At 35.5% G+C, this 24,797-nt stretch overlaps 1 protein-coding gene across 4 annotated transcripts in view; it reads right to left on the reverse strand.

The window, feature by feature from the left end:
* OXR1 (oxidation resistance 1) overlaps positions 1-24,797 on the reverse strand; it is a 458,944-nt gene that overhangs the window by 377,371 nt on the left and 56,776 nt on the right. For all 4 annotated transcript variants that reach the window (XM_036830011.1, XM_036830008.1, XM_036830010.1 and 1 more), the window contains exon 2: positions 646-819. In XM_036830011.1, the coding sequence (XP_036685906.1) occupies positions 646-668 (23 nt within the window). In that variant the 5' untranslated portion in view covers positions 669-819. The remainder of the gene's footprint in view (positions 1-645; positions 820-24,797) is intronic.

A 24,797-nucleotide genomic window follows, 5' to 3' on the forward strand; every position in this document is an offset into this window, starting at 1 on the left:
AATAAAATGGCTTAAAATTCATCCCTGCTAGTACTGCTCTTCATTGCCAAGGAAAAGTTGTTGATTATTTGCCAGAAAAATATCTTCATGCTTTTTTAAAACCACGAACAGATTTTAAACATGAAGTGTAAGTCAAAGATTATTCAGAATGCCAGCTGTTTAGAGGTATGAATCTATAAAGGAAATTTCTCTTCCATATTTGAGTTCTACTCAGTTTAATTTGGGTAGGTCTGTTGAAATAGGAAGTCTGAAGAAAAGTATTGATGAGAAAATGTCTATCCTACCCTTAGAGCCACGCTTACAACTTGTTAGTCCTGAATCTGGGCATATCACAGAGGATATGAATGTTGAAAGGATATTATATTCCTATCCCTCTCTCCCCCAGGGTGTGCTGAAAAGAAAGGCAGTGGATATCACGCAGATTCAGTGGGAGGCTTGAACCCTTTCCAGAGTCCCCAGACACCATGATTCTGAAAGTGTCAAACTTTTAATTCTAGGTTGCCTTCCTCACCCTAACACAGGACAATTTCTTGAAAACAGATTTTTAAGTTCCCTCCCTGTTTTAGTTCTGACCATACAACTTATAAAATATTGCTTCATGATATACGTGTATTTGCCTTTAAAGTTAGGAAGTCATTCACTTACCATGATAAATTAGATACAGACATTGTAGCGATTTCTGGAGGAGTCTTGTGGCACAGTCTTCTCTTGGTTTCAGAGTAGGGAATGAGTAGATCAAGCAGACAAGGCCGCCGGGAACTTTAGCTTGGCTACCGCAATGATGCACAAACCACTTAGTTACTCACAGTTTGAGAAGACCTGGAAAGAAAAGGAAGAAAATGATATCTTTAGTACCTGATCTATATAACTTTTCACAGATTTACTTCATCCAGGTCAATAGTTTTGTCATGGTATAAGTCACACAAAAGAAAATATGAATTTTTTCTTAAAATATAAGACATGTCATAAACCAAAGAAAATTAAATCGAGTTTGTGATGAGCTGAATGCTTTTTCTTGAAAATAAATTGAAAGGTTAATAAAATGTTAATTCCCTGAAGTAGAGAATACAAGGAGGGAAGAGAATATATTTTTTAGAGGCACTGAATTTTTTCCCCATAGGGTCAATCAATTATGCTTTCTAGATCAGTTTTATATACTTGTGATAAAAAGATCAGATCAAGATCTTGATTAGTCAGTAGCAGATACTGAAAAAAAAAGTTCCTTGGCACAAATTGTTGTCATATCCAAAGCTTTAATAAAAAAATCATTCATTACTACATCTGAGCAAATGAGAATTTATAATGAGCAACACATGGGAGGTAAGCAGTGTGTTTTTACATAACAAACAGTTCCACACACTTTTTTGCAACATATACTGTGTACAGTGTTCTATGATCTTGAACCAAAAATTTTCTGAGGGTGCAATTAATTCCATGATACTATTTTAGGCACTTTCATTAGTTTAGGTCATTAATCCAGTAGTGTTAACAAACATTCATTGAACATATACTATGTGCATTTAGTCTATCCTAGGTACAGCTCAGGGATAAAGATAAATGGCACATGAATAAGACATTGTTCCTGCCCTCAAAAAAAGTTTTATGTAAAAAAGATACTTGTAATAAAATAGGATAAGAAAGGTTTACACAGAGTACATGGGAGCACAGAAGAGGGGCTTCCAACCCATTCAAGAGATTTGGGAAGGATTTCTAAAGAAAACATGCCCCACACTACTACCACTAGGTTTGGCTGCAAGTTTCAAAAACAAATCTTGAGTCTTAACAAGTCCAAGGTGCATATAGCAACTCCGTGGACACCAGAGAGGTAGGCTCCTTTTTTGTTGTTTCTTCAGTCTCAACACGTGGTTCCCCATCATGCTCCAAGTGGCTGCTGAGTCCAGGGAGTGTGTCTGCATCCGGCCAGCAGAAAATAGGAAGAGGGAAAGAAGGATGCACCCTAAAATTTACGCATGAAATTTCTACTTTCATTTCATTCACTGGAGTGTAGCCACATGACCACTCCTATTCTAAGGGAGACTGGAAAATGCAGCCACTATCCTAGGCAGCCATCTGTCCAACCACAAACCAAGGTGCCTATTAGAAAGGAAGAGGGGGGAAGTGGGTCTTGTGAGAAAACTAGCACTGTCTGCCATCATGTTTGAGACTCTGTGACCTTTACCCCCAATATTTTATGATGCTGCACCTACTGCAAAGTGACAAACATGGGACAGAGGGGAAGTGGAATTGATCCATTGTTCACTGGTAATTTTACATATTTGATATGTAATTTTAAATATCAAACTTCTTCGGTTTTCTTAAGTCATTCCTAGAATCAACAAAATGTTCTTTGTGCCCTACTATTTACAAGGCCCTAACTAAGTACTAAGGACACAAAGATGAATAAAATATAGTCTTTGCTCACAAAGAATTCACTGTCTAACACAGATGCCATCACGTAAAAAATAAAACAAAATAAAATGCATGCTGAAAATCGTTGTGTACGTTCAAAGGCATACAAGAAGCTATAGCGGAACAGAGAAAGTACCATAATTCTAACGGATTCTAATATTAATAGACCCTGCCTGCTTGTGGTGTAAGCAGCTAGAAAGTCCGTATCTTAAAGCATTTTACAGTCCAAGAAGCTTTCAAGTCCATCCTGCCGTTGGGTAATTGTTAACACATATGGGCTTACATCTATTAAGGATATGGGAACCCCAAATTCTGCTCCCCAAACTGGTAACTGCAAACTCTCACAATCTGTATTACCTGATTCTTATCAAGGGTTTGGTTACCACCCCTCCCCTCCCCCCCAAAAAGTATGTAATACTGTCTAACACAATTCATCCTTCTAGATATTCTTAATTCTATCTTTAGAGAAACGTATGTCTGGATGTTATTATTTTAATACCTAACTAAATTACTTTTACTGAATTATACTTTGGTGTTTGGCCAAGAGTTTGCACTGAGGGACATCACTGAAGAAAATAATAAGTAAACAAGCAAAAACCAGGCCTGTGATATCAGCTATTAGCTATCAGCTAATAGCTATCAGCTATTAGGTGAAACATTAGCCAACACAAAAATATTGCCCTCACAAGTACTCAATGGAAAAATGTGTCAGATCTCAACACCGGGAAAACCATTGTCCTAAACGTCTGGTTTGCTTCAATCTGGTTTGCTTGAACCCTATTCAACAACAGGGGCGCATTATTGCAACTTATGCTTATTTCCTTGCTTTAACTTATGGGAAGCTTTGAAACAAATTTATGATATTTCTTTAAGAACTATATAAGGCCTTGAGGTCTGCTTTTTTAGTGCTAATCCATTTTTGCATTTTGCCAACTTTAATTTTTAACCTCTTTTTGATAAACACACACATGTATACACACTATATTTATGTAAATACATATAAAACCATCCCCAACTCTATTTTAGAGTGAGAAAGGGCATAACAAAGACCACAGTTCCAGATATGTTTGCTTCTGCAAAATTAAGAAATAACATGCAAAGAAATTTGATCCAGGATCTTTGATCAAGCCATATGAAACTGTTGTTTTTGTACGTCAAAAATGGTCAAATATTGTTGGTGTACATGGTACTACTTAATATAAGTGAAGAGTCGACCAAGACAGCCTCTTATCATTCCCTTCAGCCTGACTAAACTTTAGACAGGCTTTTTCTTGACTGTGGGCCACTGACATCCGCTTTCTTAGAGCATTCACCTTAGAAAAACTGCCATCGTAAATTCATTCTCTGCCCTTCTTCCAGCCTCCCAGACCAGTTTTACAACCCAGGAATGTTCTTCTCCAGGACCTGAGAGCCATCCCTTTGAAATGTAAATGTAAAGGGAGATAGCACTCTATTGCCCACTCTCTGTGGGAGGACAGGAGCCTAACTTCTATAAGTACCAATCAGCAAAGACAGATGCCTAATCACATCGACCAACCTCCCCCTAATATCCTCCAGTACTTTTCTACTAGCTCATCCCAGCACTTAAAAACCTTCCTGCCTTTTGTTTCAGCAGAGTTGAGTTCAGTCTCTCTTCCCTATTGCAATAGTCTTGAATTAACTCTGTCTGGTTCACTTTTCTTTGAGAGAGTTTTTGTTGTTGTTGTTGTTGTTTTATCTATCTATCTATTTATTTATTTATGGCTGCATTGGGTCTTCGTTGCTGTGCGCAGGCTTTCTCTAGTTGCAGCGAGCTGGGGCTACTCTTCTTTGCAGTGTGCAGGCTTCTCATTGTGGTGGCTTCTCTTCTTGCGGAGCACAGGCTCTAGGTGCTCAGGCTTCAGTAGTTGCGGCATGGGCTCTAGAGCGCAGGCTCAGTAGTTGTGGCGCATGGGCTTAGTTGCCCCGTGGCATGTGGGATCCTCCCAGACCAGGGATCAAACCCGTGTCCCCTGCACTGGCCGGCAGATTCTTAACCACTGCGCCACAGGGACGTCTCTGTTTGCATTTTTATGATGCAGAGTTTTTCAAAGGCCTTGTTAGTGGGCTTGTTATTCTCTTAAGTGACATTTAAACGATTCATTGCTTATCAGTGCAAACGTTCCAGAGGAAATATCTTTATGATCTTCAGGCAAGTTTAAATTTTCTGTTTATTGTGATGATTCACAATCTTTATACTAATCCCAATATCAGTCTCCACACTGAAGTATGAATTTCTAGCTTTCAGCCAAAATTCTAGCATTACTAAGAGCCACATTCTGCCCCTTTGTCAAAAGGGAAAAAGAGTATGTCTTTATGGCTATAGAAATGTTTCAAAATATATGGAATGATTTGACTTTCCCTGAATGCCCAGCCAGGATTGTAAGTTATAAGCAAATGCACAACTGTACTCTTTAGGTTACTCTTTTAGCACAATGTTAAGGAAAATGGTATGTGAATTTAATACAAGACCCTTCACTTGGCAGATTCATTAAAAATGTGAATAATACTTGAACAAAACAGTGGATTATTGGGATTATACTTTATCAAAATAATTCTTTTATTGGTTTTTTATTCATTTTATTCACGAATAAGATTCTAGGCTTCAAATCCAGCTGAAAGGAATACTATATTCTCATATGTTCATTTAGTTGAAATTACTTTGCCATTTAGTTATATAGCATTAAAGAATTTTTGTAAAGTGATTTGACTTAAGCAAAAGAAGTGTTTTCATAACCTAGTCTATAAATACAGATACTTTTGTATCTTTAAGATGTTAAAATTCCATGAATATCAGTTTAAGCAATCTACCATACAATAAAAGTATGTTTTTATATATCCCATACTTAAGACAGTAAACCTATAAAAAATACTTGGAATAGGAAAGGAAAATGATTAAGCGTTTTTGACCATAAACACCATTGCATGTACATAAGTGAATCACATTGCTTTGCCTAGAGAAAAGAGAGCTTGGAGCTCAAAGGTGATACTAAACATTATAGGATAATTTCAAACTGGGTGAGACCATTGGATTTTGTTTAAATGATGTATTGTGCAGGTAATGAGGTACACATTATGTACTCTAATTCCACTAAAGGCATTATAAGAAATAATAGGCATAAAGTGAAGAATAAAATGCATTAAGGATAGAAAGAACATTTTTATGCCAAAGATTCAAAATAAATGTTAGCAAAGAGAATTATCAAGAAGATATTAGAATATTTTGAGTTTTACAGAGTGGCTTCCTCTTTATTATCACATCGAATCAAAGGCCTTTTCCTTGCTTTCCGGTCCCCCTATAAACTAACATTGATATTTCCAAACCCAGATTCCCTACCTCTGGTTGAGCTTGTTTGCTTACAGTGTCCATTCCTAAGCCCTGACTGTACTACAAAGTTCCGATTCTTCTCCGTGGCCTGATATTTTCTTTCCCCTCTAACTGCATGTATCCAAATTCTTCAAGGATCAATACAAAGCCCACATATCCTGTGAATTCTTGTCTCATAGTTTCAGGTATCTCTGATCTCCCCTCTTCCCCTCTTTCTGAACTAACCTACATCCAGTTTAGCAATTAAAATATATTGAGCATTAAAATGTATACATAACTTTTCATGTATATGTTATTTTTACTTGCTTAAACAAACCATAATTTTGCAAAGGTCAGGAATTGCCTTTTATGTCTAAAAGTATCAAGTATTCTCCAGGTGTTAATAAACTAGTGGACAAAATTCAATGCCTTAGCAGCAATATGATTTGAATGACTGAAAAATAACAGTTCGAACATTAACTTTTTTTCTTATTTTATTCTCTTATTTGTATTACCAATTTCAGGACCTCCAGGGCTTCAGGAGAATATAAGTTAATCTTTATCCTTAAAGAGATATCCTATGGATTTCTATCTATATCAAACTCTCTCTTTCTCTCTACCTATCTACTATAGGTAGCCTACATACACACTTTTTTCCTGTACCTTGCTTTTTCACATATGTACATAATTATATGTCTATATACAATATTTCCTTATCAATTCACATATAGAGATGCCTCATTGCCTTTAAGGATTATAAAGCATTTCATTGAATGGATTTACTCTAATTTATTAGCCTGTCTCATACTGAAGGAGATTCAGTTTGCATCTGATATTCTGCAATTACAAACAATGCTGCAGTGTATATCTATATCTATATCTATCAATCAATCTATCTATCCAGCTATCTATATTACAACGCAGATACATGTTTGTGGATAAATACCTGGAAGTAAGGTTTCTGGGTCAAATCTACACATATTTTTACTTCTGAAAGATACAGGTAAATTGCCTTTCAGAGAAGTTGTACCAATTTGCACTCCTACAGGCAGTGTATAAGTTTAATCTTTCTGATATTACTGCTCCTTAGAGTACAAATAAACCTGGTAGATTTTACAAATACACTTCTTGAAGTGTATTCATTGTTCAACAGAAATACTGTTCCACACAACCAATTAATCCCTAAGCCTGGTTGATTCTACTTTTGAAATATCTTTGGAACATGTCCACTCTTCTCCATTCATACCACCTCTGTCCACTGTCTTCTGATGCCTGAATAATAACAATGACTTCATAACTAGGTCCCCTTTCTAGTTTAGCCTTCATACAAAACATTCTCCCGCAGCACACTATGGGCTGAGTGGTCTTCATGGAATGCACTCATTTTCTACTTAAGAGCAGTAGAGAATACAGAAGCAGAGACGATGCCAGACAAATCTGGGTATGATTTCCATCTATGCTCCTTGTAACTTATGATCTCAGGAAAATTAAGTACATTCTCTTGGTTTTCTTTATTTTTAAAATAGGAGCGTTAATAGTCTTTTTCTCATAAGATTATGGTGAGAATTAAAATAATAATACATAAAAGGACTTAATATTGTCTGGCACATAGTAAGAGGTGAAAAAATGATAATGGTAATGATGATGATAATGATGAGGAAGAAGAAGAAGAAAGAGAAGGAGACATTGATCATAATAGATGTCTGTCTCAGTACTCTTTAACTGCTCTACTTTGCCCTCATAGTAAAGCCCCAATTCCTTGATATTGTTAGCAAGACTTCAAAGTGATCTGATATCATAGATGGTGTTTCTTCCAAACTTTCCTAATCCTCATTAGGTGTAGCCTTCTGTGTTCCCTCATAATACCTTGTTCTTAATCCATAATAACTTTTAGAAACAGTGCTTTAATTCCTTGATGCTGGTCTATATTTCCTTCTAGATTGTAAATTCCTTGCATAACCTAGTAAACTCAAGGTCTATCACAGTGCCTGAGACAGAGAAGATATGTAATAAATATCTGTTAAAAAAAAAAAGAATAAATGTCTGAAATAAAGAAATGTAAAATTCTACAGAATGCTGAACTAAAAGCAGTTTCTCTTTTCCTTTTAAACTATAAAAATATTATTTCTTTAATTTTGGTCATATTTATAGGTTCCAGACTTGTCAAATGTTATTATTTTTTAAACTGATTTTTTATATTTCTTTGAAACTTGTATGTTATTCATGATATATTAATTATGGAAACTTTGAGTGGAAGTCATTCTGTTTTTCAAATCTATTTTGCTCCTCGATTTTATCCAGACCATGGTTTAGTAGCAAACTAAGATCTTTCTGTTTAGACATGCAAAATGGAATCAAACAATCCTGATATTCTAGCTATTTTTGCAATCATCACACAAAATTTCTAACAGGAGACAGGTGTGTCTCTCTAGAACAGGTCAGCATGATTCAGGTCAGCATGGCTATAGACCAAAGAGCACAATTACCTTCCAAGTTGTTTTTATACCCGACTGATACCTAGCCCAAAAATACAGTCTTTGCAGAGGGTTGAGAAATCCCACACATTGAAACTTCAGATTAGCACGGATGGTAACCTTGGAGACAAGCTAATGCAAAGCTTTATGTGTCCTTTTGCTGCAGTGCAGCTGTCATTTTACTTGTATTAAAGCCATTTCATGGGAGGTATTAGTATTCAACTGAGCATGTCAGTAATTGGTCTAAAAGCATTTATCAGAGAGACTTGGCTATATTTATGATTATCATAAGTACCCACTTCCAAAATATCCCCTATGTTCAAATTATAGGAAGCACTTATCATAGGCAGAGAAATAAAGGGTTATGTGTCTTAGAGTAATTTTTAAATAAATTAACACACGAAACAAAGATCCCTTTAAAACTGTTTGAGATTATTTTCTTCAGAATAAATGACCGTACCAGACATTGTTAGAATTTTCTGAGGAAAATTCATTTTACTCTTATACAAACTATAAGGATGGCTTTTCCACCTGTGCTTTCACGCTTTGATCTCATCTTTTCTCGAATCATTATGTAGTCATAAGCTTCTCTGTTGCCTGCGTCTTCCAACTCCATCTCTTCCTGGTTCTACTCTGTGTCCCTGATTCTTTAACTCTTTCCTTGTTGTGAGTTCAAACTATTCCTTTTTCTTACTTCTTTTTACTGACAAACTCCACAAAATATTACCTACATTCACTGTCTTCTCTTTTTCATCACCCTCTTTTGCTTCCTGGTTTCTACTCCAATATTCTCATCACCAGTCAACTAGCCAATATTTAACTCCAATAGCCTTCTGTCAGGTGCCACTCTCACTGTTAACTTGTCCTGAACTCTCCTTCTTTGACTTCCAGGATGCGGAAACATCCAGGCTCTCCTAAGCCTTTCTGTTCTCCACTAATCTATCATGATTCCTCCATTTCCTTTTATGTCAAAATTCTTCAGAGTTTTGTCCAATGTGACTTTCCCAGTAGATAATTCACAAAGTTCTACCTATGGATCTGATTTTTTTTTGACTTCCAGAATCATTTTTTCGTATTTACTAAACAGTTGCCAGATCTTGTGTTGTTGTTGTCATTATTGTTGTTTTACTACTTAATAATATCAAGTCATTGTCTACTTTTTATTCCTCCTACCACCACCCAAGTTCAAGCTCTTATCTTTTGTCTTAACCATCTTTTTTTTTTCAGATATTTTAAAGCATCTAAAAACATATCAGCAAATAAATAATAAAGCATATTTAAAATCTTAAGATGCACCAGTATTCTAATTGAAAAATAGAGTAAAAAAAAAAAGTTCTTTGGACAGTTTAGTGTTTGATGAGGAACATGTCATTTTCTGGAAAACACTTGAAGACTCTCCCCTGAGTGCTAGTCTTCTCTGGTACATAGTTTTCAAATCACTGGTTGGAAATGGTTGCATTGGCTGTGAACTTGTCTCTCACCCTCAATCCATATTAGAAATTAACTTTATTAAGGCAAAGCACTTATGTACACAAATTCCTTGTTTAGGAAACCTCGAATGATTCCCTACCACCTGAATACTACCCTTGAGATCTTCTCCCATATTGTCTATCCTCTATTTTCTGGCTTGTCTTCACTCATGTTGGATTACCATTGTTCAGTGAATTTGTTTTCACCCTCTGCTGTAGGCCTATCAGAGCACTCTGTACACATTGGAACTAGTCAAAAATACTAAATTGAATTCTCAGTTCAAAACTCAAAATTTTCAGGTGTACATTATTGTACTCAAGGGTAGCACTAAATAAATAAGCCTTTAAAAAAGTATGATACATCGAAACTGCCTAAGGTTTTTAGAATTTACAATACATTTTGATGAGTCACTAAAGGTTCAATCTAATGTGGATTGCCTAGTAGAAAGGACTGCCAAAACTCAGTTTAATTAAAAACAGAAAGAAACAAAGCAGCAGAAGTTTTTTCTAAATAAATCTTTCAAGTGAAAAAATATCCTAGGCACACTTAACAAATCTTCCTGTAGTCTCAGAAAATAAGCATTTTAGTATTCAGAATTAACTTAGGAGAATTGGGGAAAACCAGCCCGTGAACACAATGCAGTCTAGGAATGTAATATATAGTTGTTGATTTTCCCCTGAAGACTTGCCAGGCATGGCTTCAAGGCTCTTTATGGTTCAGCTCAGGTCACCTTGTTGATCCTCATCTCAAGCTCCCCCAACCCTGCCCACCCCCTAAGGCCTGGCAACACCGTGCTTCGTTCTTTCCTGAGTAAACTGAACACTTTCATGCCTGTACGTTTCAGAACTAACAGACTGGTCATTATGTTCCCACTTCTGGGAATGTCTCTCCTCCTGGTCCTGAAGATCTATTTTGCCTGCAAAGTACAGCTCAAATATTGATATAGCCCTGTTATTTAAAACTTAGTAGAATGATGACCCCTTCATATTTGTACCCTTCTCATGATATACATATTTCTACTGCAATATTTATCACATTTCACTAGTGTTATGGTTTACCTGTCTGTTAAAGGTGAGCAGTGCATGTTAATAATATGATATTTAACTACCTAAGAAATAGCTAAGAAACATGGACTTTGAAGTTTCTAGCCATGCGTATGGGGAGCACCCTGTGTTACAACAAATGGACAGACAACCAGAGAGGAGATATAGTAATATTTATTTAAAATATATTTGTAGGTATTTTAGAAAAACTACCAAAGCCAAAGAAATCCAGTAGTTATTCACCTATCTGAGTCATACTATTTCCTTAAGAGAAATAATTATATCTTACTTTTTTTTTTCTTCATTCTTGTACTACTTAGCCTGGTTTATTATCTAGAAGGAACAATCAATAAGTATCTGTTAAATTGATCTTAGTTGAGTTGCTTTATTATTATGGTCATGCAAATTATTGACTTTTCTTTCTGATTTTTCTTTTGTTTTTCCTTTTGTTTGACAGTGAAGTCATCTGCATATCAGAGATTCAAATAATAGATATAAGGAAAAACAGCCTACTTCCAAGAGAAGAAATCTTAAATGTTAAGACCTTCTCTGTTGATAACCACTAGTCAGCCCCTACATGTAGGCAATACCTATTTCTTAAGGAATATAACATCTTAGAGTGAGGCATTTTTCTCAGATACGGATTACAAGAAAAATATTTGCATGTCATTCTTCGCTAAGGCAAATGTTTTCTTCTTTTGGACATTATTTGAAAATACCCAACATCATCACAAATCAATTCATTTCTTTAAACAAGTCCTTTCGATAAGCCTGGAGAAGAACTGACTTTTCTCTAATAGCCTTTGACTTTCATTTTGCAGAGATCGACCTCCTTAAACTGAGGAAATTCCATCTTTTGGAGCTAAACAGAAAGTGTCTTTAAACATCAGAGAGTATCACAGAAGGTTCAGTGAGTACACAGTCACCTTTGCAGAGGGATGATGTCACCACTGGTGAAATGAATTAGCAATGGAAAAATAGTTCAGATATCCTTCTGAGATGGAAAAAAAAAAAGCATTTTCTTAGCTTATCATCCAAATTCTCTTTCTTCACAGCAGCGCTTACTCAACAACCTCTTCATCAACTATTTTATTAAATAAAAATTAACTCAAGTCTCAACCCCAATTCTCTATGTTCTTCTAAGAATTCACACCCTTAAGAAATGAACTGTCAGAAATTATGACTCCTTGAATAATGATTGAATGCCTCCTTTGTCAGCCAAAGTTTTATGATTTGAGAACCATAGAATAGGCAATTTACTCTTCAACATTTCCTTGGGGTATTCAGAGTTATACAAATACATAAGGTTTTTGTTTGTTGAATTGTTTGTTTTTAAACATTACTTTAAACTCTCACTTAAAAGGTATGCCAGCTTATCTTTGGATATTTAATGCCTCCGATATTTTTTTCTTATCCTTTTAAAGTGCCAAATTTTATCAAGAAAATTAGTATTTATGAAAATTTGTTAGCTCCTTTTGTCAATTGTTTTCTGTATTTCACTGGGAAAAACTGCTACAACCTCATTACCAAGAAGCTGCTTCCTCTGTGATCTTCAAATGATGCTGTCTTGCATAGTTTTTAAATCGTTTGTACCATTTTAGGCTTGAAGTTGAAACTTGACTTCTTCTTACCAGATGATCAATCTCTTTCATCTTCTTCTTCAGATCTTCAGAGGTGTGTAGTACCTTCAGTAGCATCTACCCGGTTTCAAAGATTATGATGATCTGCACTGCATGAGACAAATTTCTAGCTTTTCAAACATACCATATTATGCTTGAGTGACACAGTGAAGCTTTCCAAAACCAATAATCATAGTATAGCACTGTGATAGATGTTTTCAAAACTAGAAAAAAGCCTATGCGTTATAGATGGAGACATACACATGACCAGGCTTATATCTTGCGTTCACCCCTCTCAATATACTTCCAATGTTCCTTCTAATGAATGGGATTTCCTAGACCTTTTGTGCTCACGAACTTTCTTCAAAAGCTTTTCCATTTCCTTAGAAGACCCTGAAATGACCCTATAAAGAGAACAGCTAAGCTACGATGGAAGAATACATTCTCCTACATGGACTCACCTACAACTTAAAACATTTCCATTTTTGCACTATATAAACTTGTTAGTTGAATTTCTATTTGGATAGTAAATTTTTGGTGAAAATTTCATACAATGTTATAGCACATATTTGGATAGCAAGAGTCCAGATAGTGAGGGTTATCTGCTTTGCAGGAATATATGTGTTTAATAGTTTCTAATTTAAAATCTTAGAGTAAGAAACATTGCCCAACTCATTCCTCCTAGCTCTAGCCAGAATTAATTGCTGCCAGTTAAGAGCCCCTATTATTGCCTGTCAATGTTTCAAAACAGAGGGGGAACATCCGCCAAATTTTTATCATATAAATAATTCCACTACAAGGGGGGGGAGGTGATTTCAGTCTACCAATGTGGCGTTATTGAAAGCAGAGTTGGGAAGGGATGCTCACGATCAGCTCAGGAGCCGTGCTGGTGTGGGCTGGCAAATAATCTGGATATGGGGTACAAGTTGTGGAGAAAGAGCTAGCAGAGGGGGGAAAGTTAACACAATATATAAAAAATGGAAAGAGAAGCACTGAAGAAAATTCTTGAAGAGACGAGATCAGGTGAATAATAGATGGAAGGATGAAGTCAGTACAGAAAAAAAGAAAACTTCATCTGAGCCTTGACAAAAGGAGGTGAGGTTGGCTATAGATAGAGGAACATTTTTAGGTATAGCAATGGGAAATTGTGGTACTTAAGACTAAGAGAGTTCAGAGTTTCCAATCCCTTTGAAAAGTAGGAAGCTAACAATCAGGCGGCACTGGGCAGTCAAGATAGAAGAGCTCACGTGGGGAATAGGAGCAGAGGGTGATCAGGGGCAAGTACTAAATAAATATACGTGTATGTGTGCATGCATATATTTGATGTTCCTACCTATCTTCCCCCACTACACTGGAGTTCCCCTAGAGAAATAAAAGCAACTTACTTACCTTTGTCTCCCTGACATATATCCTAGCTCTTTTAGTTTTCTTTTAACATTATTATTTGTTGGTAGGTAGGCATAGGTAGACTGGATGATCAAATAAACATGGAAAAATATGTAGGTATTTCTAAAAGGATGTACTCTTTTAAATATTATTTATTTTTCAATCTCATGCAAACCCCATTAACCTGAATTTAAATATCATATTTAAGGTATTTGTTGTTGTTGCAGACAAGAGAGCGTTTATTTGGGGAAAAGTCACCTTAGTCCCAAGACAATAATTTTAAGTAAAGGTGCTGGTTATAAAAGAGATTATATACACATAGATGACATAAATACTGGAATCCCTCCCTGCTTTTTTACAGGATATGTAGAACAAAACTTTTAGCGTAACAGTTGAATATTTTCAATGCTTTTGAGTCAGATAAACTACCTAAGCTTAGATCTATCACTTAATATCTTTATTCACAGTTTATGTTTGCTTATTTCTGCAGTATGGATAATGCAAGCTTATCTAATGTATCTTTGAGATTACAGTAAGATTTGCTATAAACGTTTTGCAAACATCAGTAAAGGTTGAATAAAACAGGCTTTAAGAGAAAAAGTTTGAGATTTCTAAGATTGTAGTAGGCAGTATAACTTTATAGCAGTTTAAGTCATTGCTTCCTGCTGTGTTCCTTGGTGCTTTTATATTCTTTATTAATTCATCCATTCACTGATTCTTTGGTCCATATTTAAATGACTGTCACACGAGAGGCATTGTTCTATGTGTTAGGAACATAGCAAAAAAATAAGGAAAGAGCTGCTGTCCTCATGTGGCTTATATCATACTGTAGGAGAAAAGCTACAAGAACAAAATAGTAAAGGGATATATATATATAATATCAAGAAATGATAAATGCTATGAAGAAAAGCAAAGCAAGGCAAGGGGCCAGTGGGTGATGGGGTCACTATTTTAGATATGGTGGTCAGGGAAGACCCATCTAAAGAGGTGATATTTGGACAAAAAATATAAAAGGGAATGATTTTATCTCCTTTCTAAAGTACTTATGTATTTTTATGAATTTTTTTTAAGTTGTATCAAAAATAAAAGTAGGGGATTCAGCAGCTCAGGTAAAACTATACTATTACACTTACCTTTGCTTTCTTAATTAGAATAAAACAAAGAAAATTTATTGGTGACTTGGGTGGCAGATCATTATTATGATCCATTTAAATCAGAAGCTTTTTTTTCCTTTCCCCCACTGACAGCTGCTCCAATCACCACCTATCTGTTGACTGCTGCTAATTGCTATGGTATGAAAATTCAGAGCTATGGTTAAAAGGACTCAGTGAAAACAGTTAAAATATTCTGACTGATGGTTTTAAGGCTTGCCTACAGAAGAGGTTTTGGTTGTAGACTTACAAAAGTTCTTTCATTAGCTCTGAGAATTGTGTTTTATAAACTAACTCTGGGAAAAGGAACATATAAACACAAAAGGTGATTTACATATGAGATCACAAAAGCTAAAATTTATTAAGTGCTTACTCTATTTCAGACGTTGTTCTAAGCACTTTATCTCAATTCTTCCTTCAAAAGCTAAGCACACTCTCTCAGTTTTTTTGTCTATAAAATGGGGAGAAAAGTAGTACCTTCTTCAGAATTTTACTGATGAATTTATGATTCCCTACATATTATATTTAGCAGAGAAAGAATTAAATTTTTTTTATCAGAGGGAAGATAGAATAACATATAAAGACTCTGAGACAGAAATGAACTTATTGCGCTCAAGGCAGAGGAAAAGGCCAGTATGGCTGATTCAGAACGTATATCTAAAAAGCAGTATGTGCTATTTGCCAGAATATTATTGGTTATCTGTTGTATCTGTTTTATCCTTTGTTAAAGTTGTCAATGCCTACAGCTGAACACATGCAATGAGGGGGAAACTCCCAAATAGCAAGATTTCAAATAAATTTCCTGACATGGAAACAGAAAATGTAACTCTGTTCTTACAGAGAAACATGAAATCCAAAATACGAATCTCCCTTTAAGAAGAGAAACAGCTTTAACTAATAGGAAACCGAAAAAAGCAATCACTTTTATTTCTATGCTGTGTGTAAATTCCTTCTTTTGAGGATGAGGGTAACTTGAGAGGACAGAGTACTGACAGCCCTATTTGCTAAAAAGTCAGATCAAGACCAGATAGGAAGTTAAAAGAAAGAGAGAGAGCAAGAGAGAGAGAGAAAGAGACAGAGAGAAGCAGTATGATAACAGAAAGCACATATTTCCTTTCTAAATAGTCAATCTTTGAATAGATTTCAAGAAGAATAAAATATGTTTTAGAGAATTACAAGTTATAAAGCATGGATGGTTCAGGATATATTGACATTTCATGAATTATACTTGTAAATCATTTCAAACATAACAACTTACACTGAAAACTCTGAGATTTCCCACTGAAGAGATCAGGATTTGTTCTCCTAAAGCTATAAAAAGCCAAATTAGTTTTTAGTTTTTGAGATAGTTATTACAACTTTATGTCTTCCTTTTGTGCAATTTTAAATATTGAAATACAAATGCTTCTGAGAGTACTTAAAGCCAAACATGATTTGGAGTTCTGTTCATACTTCAACATAAGATAAAGGTGATTAACTAAATTTCCAACTGAGACTTTATACTTCCACTCCTTTCCTTGCAGGAATATTTTATTTTGTCCCTTACAACTTGATGGAAAAGGTATGATTTCAAGAACATTTATGTTGGTTGAGGATTTCTGCGTCTATGTTCATCACTGATATTGACCTGTAATGGAATATTACTCAGCCATAAAAAGGAATGAAATTGGGTCATTTGTAAAGATGTGGATGGACCTAGAGACTGTCATACAGAGTGAAGTAAGTCGGAAAGAGAAAAACAAATATCGTATATTAACACATATATGTAGAATCTGAAAAAGTTGGTATAGACAATCTTATTTACAAAGCAGAAATAGAGACACAGGCGTAGAGAACCAACGTATGGATACCAAGGGGGAAATGGGTGGGTGGTATGAATTGGGAGATTGGGATTGACATTTATATACTATTGATACTATGTATAAAATAGATAACTAATGAGAACCTACTGTACAGCACAGGGAACTCTACTCAGTGCTCTGTGGTGACCTAAATGAGAATGAAATCCAAAAAAGAGGGGATATATGTATACGTATAGCTGATTCACTTTGCTGTACAATCACACAACATTGTGAAGCAACTATACTCCAATAAAAATTAAAAAAAAAAAAAGAACATTTATGTTTGGAACTTTGAAACATTTAGGAACTTGTATCAGTCTCTATCTGTAAAACAAGGAAGTTGAACTACATCACCTGCCTGAAATATTTCATAAAATGTCAAGCACTATTCCAATAATCTTTATTATTTATTACCATTGTTACCTAAGTTAACAAGCTTTAAGATTCTAGAATTGTGCTATAATGCTCTTTGGAAAAATTAATAAATTTTAAATCCCCAAATATGAAATTGTATTCCATATAATATTAACATTAAATGTATTTTGTTGTATTCTAGTTATTAGGTATATAACAATCTGTTTATCAGATATTTAATTATTTAGAATGCCTTAGTCACAAGTCACGCTTTAATAATAACCTGATTTACTCTGTATCTCTCTTTCTGTCTTTCTCTGTTTCTGTCTCTCTCTTTCTCTCTCTCTCTTTCCACACACACACATAAATATACTCCTTCCCTATTTTTAGAAAAATTGGTAAATCAAGTCTTTAATATTCTACTAGGTATGTCCTATGTTTCAGTGACAGTGTATATTTAGAAAATTCTCTGATTTTTATGATAAACTAATTTCCACAAATGTTGGCATATGTAGCTGAAATATACATTAAATAATTGAGAAAGAAATTTTAATTTTTCTTCATTTACTGACTTTTATTCCCTCTGTATTTCTCAGTTTATGTTACTGTCACATTTTACATAAGATCTTACTTTCAGTTTTCTTATTTTAGTCAATAAGCCAATACCATGTGCAGAACACGTCTAGACTATAAAATTATTTTCTTATAGTAATAATTTCTTCCAAACTGTTTGTATTCATTAAATATGCCATCTGATAGAGATATTTTGGACTTAAAAAATCATAACTAAAATCTCATTGGGAAACAACAAGAATATTCATGAATTATCTTTGTACTTCTATGTTAATTACAAAACTAAATATTTTAAGCCATGCTTTATAACTCAGAGATATTTCCCAATTAGAAAATTGACTAAGCATAGCTTCTTGATGTTAAATTTAAACACATTTGTAAAATACAAATACAGTTTTATTCATGAAGGCTTTATAATATCCTATCATCGTGTTATAGACATTTGCCTAACAACATTTAAATTAAGCTCTTTGCCTAAATGACTCTTGCTGGCATAAGCCATTGGTTTATGTCAACATTCCCAGGTCATTAAGGAGTCATTCTGGTCCAATGTTTATAATATGAAGTAATAGGAAGTTTTTTCAACCTGCCACAGTGCCCCAAATCCTCCAATTTGGTTTTCATCCCCTAAGAATAGCTGTAGAAGAGTTCAACAAGAATAAAATACCTTCAGAAGAGGAAGGTGAAGTCAATGTAGTGGGCCTTGCCAGTGTCCCTCCCCACATCCAGTTAGTAATGACACCTGGTCGTGGGGATGGGAATGCAAAAACCTGTGCTCTAAATTAGTTAAAGCTGGTGGATGCAATTTCAGCATCAGTTTGAATTTAGGCACAAGTTTACATGTGAAATGTGAAAGTGAGGTAGCAATATATTTCAAAGGGATCAGTGGGTTAGTTATGCCTGGGAAACCCAATCCCTTAATGACTAGAGCCAGGTCCCTTGTCCCCCAAGGGAGCGACTCATAATCCATCATTCAGGGCAGCCTGAAGAAACACACCCAGTCTCTGACTCTGCCACTGGAACTGCTGAATGCTCGCATCTCAATTGCTATTCTTCCCAACAGCACACAATGAAAACCTCAGTGTCCTTGGAAATCCAAGGGATGGATGTCATATAATGCCTGCTCCTCTTCTACACTGTCAGTCTGCACTTTGCCCCACCTGCATAAACTGTGATCCTTTAATCTGCTTTTTGACTAGCCTTCCTCACCTCTCCCTTCTTGCCAATGGGTCTAAGGAAAATGAGATTGGTATTAAAGTCAACTTTTCTATTCATATCTTGTGAGTCTGCATTATCTGGGTAAAAACTCACTCTTTCAGAGAAAAATCAAAGGCCCTGAACCTGGTTCTAATTCTTGACCCAGAGAATTAGTGTTCAATCAGATTAGGAACTAAATAATCCAGGAATCATTTAGCTCAAGTTACTTGCTCTGATTTTACTTCAGTGAACAGAGTACTATAGTGACTGTAGCCAACTGGGTATGATGGGCTGAAAGAGGGAGAAGGGACGTTAAAGGTCCAAATTGTCATGTCCTCTCATGGAAAAAAGTATAAGCAACATGCAGCCTTTAATTACGGATGGCAAAGAAGGCAGTCTAAGGACAACAGTAGACATTCATTCAAATATTTTTCAGCATTTACTGCAGATCACTGTTCAGTTTGGGACATCCAGAAATCAAAGAAAGATCTGATCTCAAGGAGCTCAAGGTGCAGGGTGGGTGACAGAGATGAAAATGAACAATTAAAATAACACACAATTGTATACCTGGGGATTAGAGGAGGAAAGTGGAGGGTATAAAGCCATGGATCAGGGCAAGGGAAGGCAGATCTGGGTGAGCTTCCTAAAGAAGTTCATGTCAGAGTTTTTAAAAATTGCCAACTGAGGCACTTTGAGTGAGGGAGGAAACATACGCCAAGGCCACAGAGAGACTATGGCATGTTGACATGGTTAGGAATAGGAATGGCTAAGGCGTAAAGGGTGTGTGTGTGTCTGTGTGTGGGTGTGTGTGTATGTGTTTGGGGTAGGACATGAGATGAAACAGGAAAGGTAGGTCTGATGTTTCAAAAAAGATGTTAGGCAACTTTTTTTAGATATAACACCTAAAACACAAGCAATCAAAACAAAAATAAATTGGAATTTTTCAAAATTGAAAAACTTTTGCATGTCAAAGAACACTATAAAGAAAGTGAAAAGACAATCCATAGAGTGGGAGAAAATATTTGCAAAGTATATCTGTCAAGACTTTAGCATTCACAAAAGAAAACTAACCCAACTAAAATTTGGGCAATTACCACATTTAAATATTGGCTAGAATGTTTAGAAATTGGAGCTCTCGTATCTTGCTGATGAGAATGTAAAAGTGTGGAAAACAGTTTGACAGTTACTCCAAAATTTAAACATGGTGTTACTACATGAGCCAGCAATTCCACTCCTAGGTATTTATACAAGTGTTGAAAGCATGTATTCACACAAACACATACATAAATATGCATAGCACTGTTTTCATAAAAGCCAAAAGTGGAAGTAAGTTAAATGTCCATCAACCGATAAGTGGGTAAACAACATGTAGGATACCCATACAACCATACAGTGGAACAATATTCAGCCATAAAAAGGAAGGAAGTACTGATAATGCTACAACACAGATGAACCTTGAAAACATTAGGCTGAGTAAAAGAATAAAGACAGAAAAGGTCACATATTGTACAATTCAATTTACAGGAAATGTCCAGAATAGGCAAATCCACAGAGACAGAAAGTAGATTATGGTTACCAAGGGCCAAGAGAGGGAGGAGAAGAAAGTGACTGCCAATAGGTATGGAATTTCTTTCAGGAATGATGGAAATGTTCTGGAATTAGCGGTGATGGTTGCACAGTGTTTTGAATATATTAAAAAAACACTGAATTGTTCACTTTAAAAGGGTGAATTTTATGGCATGCGTATTTTATTTTGATTTTTAAAAAATTTAATGTGTTGCCAAAGGAAATGCAAACTCTACAGACATAACATAGTAGGCCTGGGTCTCAATTATCAGGTACAAGTCTCCAAAACCCAATTTTATCTTTCTTAGCTTTTCCCATGATCAGCCTTTGTACTATAAATGCATTCCTTCCGACCAACAAGTTATGTAGGAATCAGTAAAAATCTAATTCGTTATGATAAGTATTGTAAATTTTTTCTTTTTTATAAGACTGAGTAACATCCAGAAAACGACAAGATACACATTAATTCCAATACACTGCAGAATGGGAAAGAGCACAGAAACTCTGATGTTGCACGTAGAAAGTGTTAAATATCGAGTTGCCATGAATTAAAGACCCAGGAGGTGACTTCGAGTAGTGCTACCCCCCAGTATGATTCATGGATCTCTGCCAGTCGACGAAATGTTAGTTACCAGTCTGCAGTGAGATAGGAGGTTGTAACAGAATGTAAAACATTAATTCGTTGTGATAAGCATGGCAAGTTTCTTAAATATACATGGCAAGATCTTAAGTGTCAGCTTTTCTTCGATAATATTTATAAAAGTGGAGATCCAACTGGAAGAAGATCCAACTAGATGAAGAAATACAGCAAAAACAGATTCTTAAAACAGTATATGCACGGCTCAAATTTTGAAGCTGTTAATTTATCGTGTTAGCCCACATTTTCCCTTGATACCCTCCCATATCTGCTTCCCAATTCCTCAACACATGACTTGGTTTTATAAATTCCCAAATCCAAAAAATGTTATCACTTATTTTATTGAAAAAAAGAAAAAGAAACTAATGTGTGGGGAGTTGGGCGGAAGGAGAGTAGATGTATATACACACATACACACACACACACCCCCATCCTTTCTAAGAAATAAATATAACAAATGGTGCCAAAAGCATACCACTAAAGATATTTATGTACTGTTTCCCATCACAAATTACAAAGAATAAAAAATCTGTCAAAATGGGATTTACAGAATTTCCTTCTGCAATTCTCACAAATAACTTCCAAGCCATCGCTTATTACATTTTATTTTTACTAAAAAGCTAATACAATATCTGTTTAAAGTAATTTTATAATTTATTTCTAAGACACATCTAAGACTTTGTAATTGTAATGAATTCGTAAAGAAAAATGTATTTGTATAAGTGTTTCCATGACAAATTAATCTATGGTAGCAAAAATTTTAATTGTGAAAAACATTTGAAGCAATTTTTCAAATATTTCATTTCAATCAACAATTGGAAAACATCCAACCATATTTGCATAAGTTAATTTTAAAATATTTTGTTGATATTATACAATTAGAATATACTACTCTTTTTTGTCACTGGATGAAATGTTTGTTTACTTGAGGATTAAAGTTAAAGTGAACTTAAATATTTATAAAGTAGGGCAAACAATATTGGAGTAGTAGTTCATAAACAAACAAATAACGAGTAGGTCTTGAACAAGACAGTCATTTATTGTACTTCTGTGATTCTGGGCAACTCACCAACACTGAATCACTGCAATATGCAAATACAGCAACTCCAAAGTCTAAGAAATGTTTACAATGAACCTTAGCTCCTCTTAGCACTTCATACTTTTCCCTTCTTAACTGCATTTTTAAAACCAGCTGGTCACCCCTTAACAAAACTAGCTTCTGGAGATCAGAGGAGAATTATTTTTTCTGAGTCCTTAGAAAAAGTTGCTGAGAAACAACTACACGTTTTTGTAGTAGAAATGTTCCTAATGTATTTTACTGTGGTCCAATCACTTTGGTTGAATGCTTCAAAACTGATCAAAATGAAAGTGCCACTAGCTCTTCACACCTTGATGACACAGCTGGACGAACTCAACAGCAGTGACCTGCACTTATATTGAATCATGCTGGTTCTCTCCCATGTAGGAAAGGTGGGGTCTTGAGAGAACGAGCCATAATCAAGGAGTAATTCTTAAAACCCAGCAGTCTTAACCCTATCCATCAGGAAAACAAAACACACCCGGAGAAACTTCTGCCCATGAGATGATTTTCTTCTTTTCCCTTTTAATTCCATGAATGAGCATATTTTCCTTTCTCAAAGTATCTAATGTTAAATTGAGCTTCTGCCTGTTGTAATAGATGGTCTGGTCAGAGACAACTGAAAAGGGTTGTGAAAAAAAAATCACTGACTTAGCCCAAAGAACCTATTCCACAACACTTGGATACCCAGGACCCTAGTGTGAAGTAGTTTTTTCCAGCAAGGCTTCTACATTACCCCACTATAAAGCCAAACTAAAAGCAAATACTTGAAGAACCCAATTTTATTTTGAGGAATGAACAGCTGTTCTCATTCAACATTATTTCTTACAAGTCTTCAACAAGGTGCCTGGCATTGTGTTAAGAACAGTAAAGACAAGTAATATATAATTACTGAGCTTAAACCATTCAATCTAGTGGGGGAAACAGAGGAAGCAGAATGTATAAAGGCCAAGAAATATAAAACAGAACGGCAATTCAAGAACCAAGAAGCTCGTGGCTAAATCACAGGGCAGATATAGGGGAATGGCCAAGGATGGGGCTAAGAAGAGAGAGAGAATTCACAATGTAGCCAATATTTATTAAGAACTAACTATATGCCAACAGTGCACAAGGGTTCCCTTTTCTCCATATCCTTGCCAACATTTGTTACTTCTTGTCTTTTTTGATAATAGCTTGGTGAAGCCACATAGAACACAATATGGAGGTACTTCAAAGAATTAAAAATAGACTTACCAAATGGTCCAGCAATTCCACTACTGGGTATCTATCTGAAGAAAGTGAAAACACTAACTCAAAAAGATATATGCACCCCTATGTTCACTGCAGCATTATTTACAATAGCCAAGATATGGAAACAACCTGTCTATCAATGGATGAACGTATAAAGAAGATGTGGAATACACACAATGGAATACTACTCAGTCACAAAAAAAGAATGAAATCTTGGCATTTTAGACTACAGGGGTGGACTTTGAGGGTATCATGCTAAGTGAAATAAGTCAGAGGAAGACAAATACTGCATGATTTCACCTATAAGTGGAATCTAAAAAACAAAACAAACAAACAAACAAAATAAAACAAAACCCAAACTCATAGATACAGAGAACAGACTGGTGGTTGCCAGAAGGGAGGGGAATGGGGGTGGGGTGAAAAGGATGAAGAGGATTAAGAGGTACACACTCCCAGCTATAAAACAAGTTAAGTCATGGGAATATAAACTAGAGCATGGGGAATATAGTCAATAATACTGTATTAACTTTGTATGGTGACAGATGGTATCTACACTTACTGTGGTGATTATTTCACAACATATATTGTACAAATGTCGAATCACTATGTTGTACACCTGAAACTAATATAATATTGTACGTCAACTGTACCTCAATAAAAAATTAACTATATGCCAGCTGCTGTGGTAAATATGTTACATACTTTTTTCTCATTTAGTCCTTACAAAACAAGTCTGTAAAGCAGATCTTATTTTGATCACCCCATTATAGATGAGGAGGCTTAGATATAAAGAAGGTACGTAAACTTATACCCATGCTACCCAGCTAATAAGCAGGAGAACTGTGATTTGATTGCAGCTCCCAGATTCCAGATTCTACACCTAATATAAAGGGTCTTGTGTAGAAAAACAAGTTTCGCTTTTTCCTTGTAGATGAAAAGGTGTCATGAATGAGTCTTACAAAGTAGCACAATTAGTTTGACTCCAGAGAATGGTGACCCTGACCCCAAAGTTGAGCATGAACTACAGGGGACAGACCATGGAGCAGGCAGATATCCAGGGGGCCAAAGTGGTAATCCAGGCTGGAGATGATGGAGTTGTGAATTTGGGCAGCAGAAACGAAAAGAAGCAATGGCTCTACTGGAGCACTGGTTCAATTAGATATACTTAAATTTCTAAATAATGACTCTGAAATGAGAAATATGCTCTTGATAATCCCTGAGAGTCACTCAATGTCCTGGTCTGAAAGGGTGACAGGTGATTAGGAATCCTGTTATGGTACTATTCCTACTCAGAGCTTTCCTTACTCCTATTACTTTCTTCCTTTTTTATCTTTTATTCTTGGCTCTGAAACAAAATTGTCACGCTTTCGATATGTGAATCTCAGAAAGCAGGCTGACCAACACTGAAGTGTAACATCTCCCCTACAATCAGAGGCCGGCACAG

This window comes from Balaenoptera musculus, chromosome 17 (assembly GCF_009873245.2).
Source record: "Balaenoptera musculus isolate JJ_BM4_2016_0621 chromosome 17, mBalMus1.pri.v3, whole genome shotgun sequence".
Taxonomy (NCBI): domain Eukaryota; kingdom Metazoa; phylum Chordata; class Mammalia; order Artiodactyla; family Balaenopteridae; genus Balaenoptera; species Balaenoptera musculus.